Source organism: Bactrocera neohumeralis, chromosome 6, assembly GCF_024586455.1.
Source record: "Bactrocera neohumeralis isolate Rockhampton chromosome 6, APGP_CSIRO_Bneo_wtdbg2-racon-allhic-juicebox.fasta_v2, whole genome shotgun sequence".
NCBI lineage: Eukaryota > Metazoa > Arthropoda > Insecta > Diptera > Tephritidae > Bactrocera > Bactrocera neohumeralis.
In genome coordinates, this window is record NC_065923.1 from 55,906,400 (window position 1) to 55,913,311 (window position 6,912).

Below are 6,912 nucleotides of genomic sequence, written 5' to 3' on the forward strand. Positions count from 1 at the left end.
AAAATAAGCTTCCCAAACTATGATGCCGTTGTAACTGAATTTTTTAACAACGACCAACGTTGCCATCCTAAAATACCTACATTGCATTTATTAAGATTTTATTTGAATTAAATGTAAGAATTTACCATGATTAAATATTTATTCAATTAAAGTAGAAATAGTTAGAAAATATTTACTTATCTAGATTTATCTTCATAACTTCAATCATTTTTTACTTCAAAAGTTATGTCAGCATAAATCCAAAAAAATATTAATATTCGGATAAAGATTCAATACCACTATATATTACGACCAATTTTACAGCAATTCCCACGACAGCCGGTTCTACGTACCGGAATTGACACGAATTTTATCCGACCCCGTTTGGATCGGTGAGTGTTAATTTGTGTTTGTCATCATTGGAGCAATGCCTTGCAGCAGGGTTGCTCCGTATCCTCCTGACTCGTGCTGGCATTGAGTCCAAATTTTAATGCTGCGTATGCGCAAAAAGGCTCCATCCAAACTCCACCTCGGTCAGGTGTAATATATGCAATGGATGGCGCCATCTTAAGACCTGTTCAGGCTCACAGGGAGTGGACCACGAGTTACGTGGCCCCATGTTGCCTACGCAATACTGCGACACCAGCCTCTACGGCTGTGCAATCTGCACATTGTTCGCGCGCTGCGCCGCCGCTCACACCGAGTGGCCAACAGAGAACCTTCACGGTCCCCAGGAGCTCAAACAGGCAACATAGCTCCCACTCTGTCTTACGCAAACCGAATTAATGATGAAGCCCCCACCAGAGTTATGGGCACCTGTAATAGCTCGCCCGATATTACCATTGCTAGTGGTGGTCTGATAAATACCATAACCTGGCGACCTATGCTAACTCTCGCATCAGATCATCTGCCCATAATTATCTCGATCGAGAAACCTCCCGACTTCGTTTCTGTGGACAACCGTACCTTCATTAGCTTTAATAAAGCTAACTGGGTCGGCTTCATAGAATTTACTGAGAGCACCTTTAACGCTCTACCCATTCCTACGGACGTATGCGTTGGCGAACGTCGATTCCGCAAGGTGACCGCAGCAGCTACCGCTCGCTTCATCCCGGCTGGAACAATAGCGGAAATCCACCCGAATTTCCCAGCCAAAGCAGCCGTTTTAGCTAATGAGCGCGACACCTTACGCCATGCCGATCGCGGGGATCCCGCGATAAGCGGACGAAATGGATAGAGCACCTGAAGTCCTGCAACCTCTCCACCGGTGTGAGTAAGCTTTGGGCTACTGTCAAGGCTTTGTCTAATCCGAAGAGACACGACGACCGAGTTGAGGTTCAATTCAATGCTCATGCCTCTTTAGACCCGAAGAAGTGCGCGAGCTACTTTAGCCGGCAGTTTACACTGCACCCTTCGGTAGACAAAGCCAAGAGATGTGTTAACCATTGGCCCTGATGGAATTAACATGCTAATGCTAAAGCATCTAGGCTCGACGGGAGTAGGCTATCTCACCAAGGTCCTCAATCTGTCGCTGACCACTCTTCAAATACCCGATGTGTGGAAAGTCGGAAGAGTGGTCCCACTACTGAAACCTGGGAAACACGCCAACAAAGGGGAAACTTATCGTCCGATAACTCTCCTCTCCCCAGTAGTGAAAACATTTGAGGCCTTGCTACTCCCGACCTTCACTCACCACTTGAGCCTAGCTAGCCATAGCATGGATTCCGAAAAGTGCACAGCATCACCACAGCACTTATCGTCATAAACCCTCAGATAGTTCGTGGCCTCAGCCAGAAACCACCCTGCGAGAGAACGATCCTCCTGGCGTTGGACTTGTCAAAAGCTTTTGACACAGTCAACCACACAACGCTATTGCAGGACATTGAGAAAACCACGTTTCCTCCAGGGTTAAAGAGGTGGACCATGAACTACCTGAACGGTCGTCAATCATCCCTACTATTTCGAGGTGAAACATCCAAACTGAGAAGAATTAAACAGGGGGTTCTGCAGGATGGTGTCCTCTCCCCGCTACTGCTTAATTTTTACATCTCGAAACTCCCGCAGCCACCAGAGGGGGTTTCCATAACCTCGTACGCAGATGATTGTACGATATTGACGTCGGGCAATGGAATCGATGGCATGTGTTCGAAGGTAAACAGCTACCTCTCCGACCTTTCTCGTTTCCACATTGCACGGAACCTCGCACTTTCCCCCACCAAATCCACAGCGACCATTTTTACGAACGGGACGAAGGAGTATAGACTTGAGCTTAATATTGAAATCGATGGCGTGAAAATTCCGACTATAAATAACCATAAAATTTTAGGTGTAACTTTCGATAGTCTATGCTCCTTCACTCCTCATACGACCGCGATTATTTCAAAGGTACAGAGCCGCAATAAAATCCTCAAGTCGCTAGCCGGCAGCACATGGGGAAAAGACAAAGAAACGTTATTGGCAACATACAAGGCAATCGGCCGACCGGTCCTCAACTACGCAACACCTATATGGTCGCCTGGATGCAGTGGTACGCAGAAGAGGAAACTCCAGACCTGCTTGAATACTGCCTTTTGATGTCTCCTATCGAACACCTACACAGTAAGACGCTTATGCTCCCGGTTAAGGAGCATAATGAACTCCTCTCCAAGCAGAAAATTTACCGTGCGAATCTGTACTGTGATACAGTCTCAAGTCTCTAAATTTGAGATTTTAATAGCGGGATTCTGTAACCAGTCTCTAGTCGCTATATGAGGCATTTTGAGGTAAAGTCTCAATTTGTGACTAGTTCTTCTTCTTCTTCTTAATTGGCGTAGTCACCGCTTAAGCGATTATAGCCGAGTTAACAACAGCGCGCCAGTCGTTTCTTCTTTTCGCTACGTGGCGCAAATTGGAGATTCCAAGCGAAGCCAGGTCGCTTCCACTTGGTCTTTCCAATGGAGTGGAGGTCTTCCTCTTCCTCTGCTTCCCCCGGCGGGTACTGCGTCGAATACTTTCAAAGCTGGAGTGTTTTCGTCCATTCGGACAACATGACCTAGCCAGCGTAGCCGCTGTCTTTTAATTCGCTGAACTATGTCGATGTCGTCGTATATCTCGTACAGCTCATCGTTCCATCGAATGCGATATTCGCCGTGGCCAATGCCCAAAGGACCATAAATCTTCGCAGAATTTTTCTCTCGAAAACTCGTAACGTCGACTCATCGGTTGCTGTCATCGCCCAAGCCTCTGCACCATATAGCAGGACGGGAATTATGAGCGACTTATAGAGTTTAGCTTTTGTTCGTCGAGAGGGGACTTTACTTTTCAATTGCCTACTCAGTCCGAAGTAGCACCTGTTGGCAAAAGCAATCCTGCGTTGGATTTCCAGGCTGACATTATTGGTGGTGTTAATGCTGGTTCCTAAATAGACGAAATTATCTACAACTTCAAAGTTGCAAGTGCGACGACTGTTTGTTTGATGACAGGAGATATTTCGTTTTGCCCTCGTTCACTACCAGACCCATTTGTTTTTCTTCCTTGTCCAGCCTGGAGAAAGCAGAACTAACGGCGCGGGTGTTGAGGCCGATGATATCAATATCGTCGGACGCCAGCAGCTGTACACTCTTATAGAAGATGGTACCTTCTCTGTTCAGTTCTGCAGCTCGAACTATTTTCTCCAGAAGCAGGTTGAAGAAGTCGCACGATAGGGAGTCGCCTTGTCTGAAACCTCGTTTGGTATCGAACGGCTCGGAGAGGTCCTTCCCGATCCTGACGGAGCTTTTCGTGTTGCTCAACGTCAGTTTACACAGCCGTATTAGTTTTGCGGGGATACCAAATTCAGACATCGCGGCATAAAGGCAGCTCCTTTTCGTGCTGTCGAAAGCAGCTTTGAAATCGACGAAGAGGTGGTGTGTGTCGATTCTCCTTTCACGGGTCTTTTCCAAGATTTGGCGCATGGTGAATATCTGGTCGGTTGTTGATTTTCCAGGTCTGAAGCCACACTGACAAGGTCCAATCAGTTTGTTGACGGTGGGCTTTAATCTTTCACACAATACGCTCGATAGAACCTTATATGCGATGTTGAGGAGGCGAATCCCACGGTAGTTGGCGCAAATTGTGGGGTCTCCTTTTTTATGGATTGGGCATAGCACACTTAAATTCCAATCGTTGGGCATGCTTTCGTCCGACCATATTTTACAAAGAAGCTGATGCATGCTCCCTATTAGTTCTTCTAACTTAAAATCTCAAATTGAGAGACTTGAGACTGTATCACAGTACAGAATTGCACGGTAAGTTAGAGACAATTTTTGAGACTTGAGACGATTTTGCTATTCTGTTATCTATTACATTTCAATATTCAGACATGATTTTAACCTTGAATAAAAATAAATATGTCGATAACAAATATTGAATTTTCTATAACATAGTCAAAAACATTATTATCAATAAAAAGTATATGTTGGCTTTGTTTCATAATATTTACGAAATTTATGTAAAATTTATTTATTTTTAACCTTTTCGTTTTTGAGTTGCTTACAAAATATAAAAAACGACAATCGATTAATATTTATGATGATCTCTATTCAGTATATTCAAAATGGCAGACAAGAGTTCTTTTTGGTTTTGTTACCTGCTAACTACCAGGTCTCAAATTTGAGGCAATATTTTGAGACTAACGCTAGAGACTGTTTAGTGAAAAGTAACTAGTCACAAATTGAGAATTTACCTCAAAATGTCTCAAATAGAGACTTGTTACAGAATCCCGCTAATAAAATCTCAAATTTAGAGACTGTATCACAGTACAGAATCGCACGGTAACTTTCAACTTTTTACTTCTATCTCAATAGCACTCTAACTAGAACTGCGTCTTTTGAACAATCCGGCAGCCTTTATGTAGTAGATGGTTAAACAAACATCGCCACTTGGACATTCTGGCAACTACGAATTTTCCTGTCTAGTTAGTTCTGGCAATTTATCGCCGATTCGTTTTTGTTTTTACATTCATGTTCGTTTAAAAACTTGCTCAAAGTGTGCAATTTCTATGTCCATGACTGTAATGAACAATGAGTTCCCGCATGGCTCTTACAACCTCTTTGCATGCTCAGCCAGAGAACTTAAAACATAGAGAAGGTGCAAATTTAATATGTTTTTACATTCTCTGCCTTGGTAATGGTTGGCGAATCGAAGACACCTGAAATATGAATAACTTACAATGGTTCCGCCCGCACTATGTGCTCCCCTACATACTTTTAGTATGAAATACGAAATACTATCAGCTGTGATACATCAAATCAATTTTTATTTCTGCTGTATACTATTATTTTAAATATTCATAATCTTGTTGCAAATGTTTTAAGGAATTGGTGAGGAGGCGGAGGTTTGAAAATAGGTTTGCCTTCTTTATCCAGATAATCTTCATATTTTATAACATTCACAAGATCCATGTGTAGACGCTCGCAGAGTTTTGCTGAATAATAACTGGTGCAGTCCAAAGTCAACAGTGGATAAAGCAATTGGCGACCAAGCTTTTTTATCTCTTCTATCAGACTTGCGCCGATCGCACGCCCGCGTAGTTTTGCGTCTACAGCTAATATATGAATATGCAATGCTTTCAAAACGTTGTATCGTACATAGACATTGGAGTCTCTTTCAGCGCATGCTAAGATTTTTAAAGCAGTACCCCATTTAGTGGGTCCGAATCGTTCGGCATCTTCGAATAAATGATCGGCTTCGTTACTACTCTTTGGCCCGGAAATTAAAACTCCAACAATCCGTTCCTCATTCAATGCCATTAAACAAGTCCCGTGAGATATCTGTGACATGTTAAATTTTTCATCCTCCGGATCTTGTTCTTTTGGATCACTTCCGATTGTCAAAGGCTCTTCCAGATAGTAATGTGATCGTAGGAATTCTAGTACTTTGTCACGATGACATACTTGTATTGCACGAATTTCAATACCATCCCGAATTGATAATGAAATTTTGTGTATCGCTGGTGCTTTCTCTTGTGTTTTATCCCCTGCCATGTTCACAGTTGTCTTTTGTCTCTAAATGCAATAGTGAGAAAACGTGACGATATGAAAACATACCCACCGTACTATTTGTTCACTATCAAATCGCGCCAATGATAACAAATACAACTATTTTAAGGGTATTCACGATATAAGAATATTAAGAAAAACACACAAAACTGATTATTTTGGCGTTGAATGAATATAAAAAACCAATAAAGCCTTTATGTCTATATGCAAAAGCAAAGTTTTTTTTTCAAAGTTATGTATTTGATCTTAATACAAACATAGCACCTTCATAAAATTCTTATAAACATCTAATTGTATTTTTCTTTTATAAATAGGATGAAGTATAACGCGTTAATGTTAAGAGCGCAATCAGCGAATTCCGCAAAACCGCAGCCCGAATCAGCTGATACGACCTATCTTATGAGAGCGCAATGTAAATGATCAGCCAACACCGCTTCTACCGCCCGCTTTTCCGTAGGATATCGTAGATTTCTACGGTATTTGGATTTTGCACGTAGAAACATGTCAGCTTGATTGCTCTCTCACAACGCAGAGTTGCCAGTCTCGATATACTGTAGTAATTAAATAATTGTCATCAATATGTTTGAAATTTTCTTAAACTAACTCAAAATCAGAGTCGAATGCTATTATTTATAAATATATAAACTATTTTTAATAGTTTGTTTTCAGTTTTGATATTTTATATTATGAAAAAATGTAATTGAAAACTTAGATGTGTACAAAACTATATATGTATGCGTATTGAGCAATGGCAACATTGTTCAAATGAAAACAAACAAAGATGGCTGATTTCTACGGGCTCAACTTTTGACACATTTTGTATTCTACGGACGGCAACTGAGAAAGGGAGGAGCGTTTCTCGCTGTTCCTGCTATAATGTCGTGGAGATCTACGGCATCCTACGGTAAAGCGGAAG

At 42.0% G+C, this 6,912-nt stretch overlaps 1 protein-coding gene across 1 annotated transcript; it reads right to left on the reverse strand.

Annotated features, from left to right (window-relative positions):
• Window positions 1-5,232: 5,232 nt before the first annotated feature.
• Window positions 5,233-6,390, reverse strand: LOC126762365 (uncharacterized). The gene has a single exon (XM_050479079.1). It carries the CDS (start codon window positions 5,979-5,981, stop codon window positions 5,286-5,288), a length of 696 nt encoding a protein of 231 aa, XP_050335036.1. The 5' UTR covers window positions 5,982-6,390; the 3' UTR covers window positions 5,233-5,285.
• Window positions 6,391-6,912: the final 522 nt, after the last annotated feature.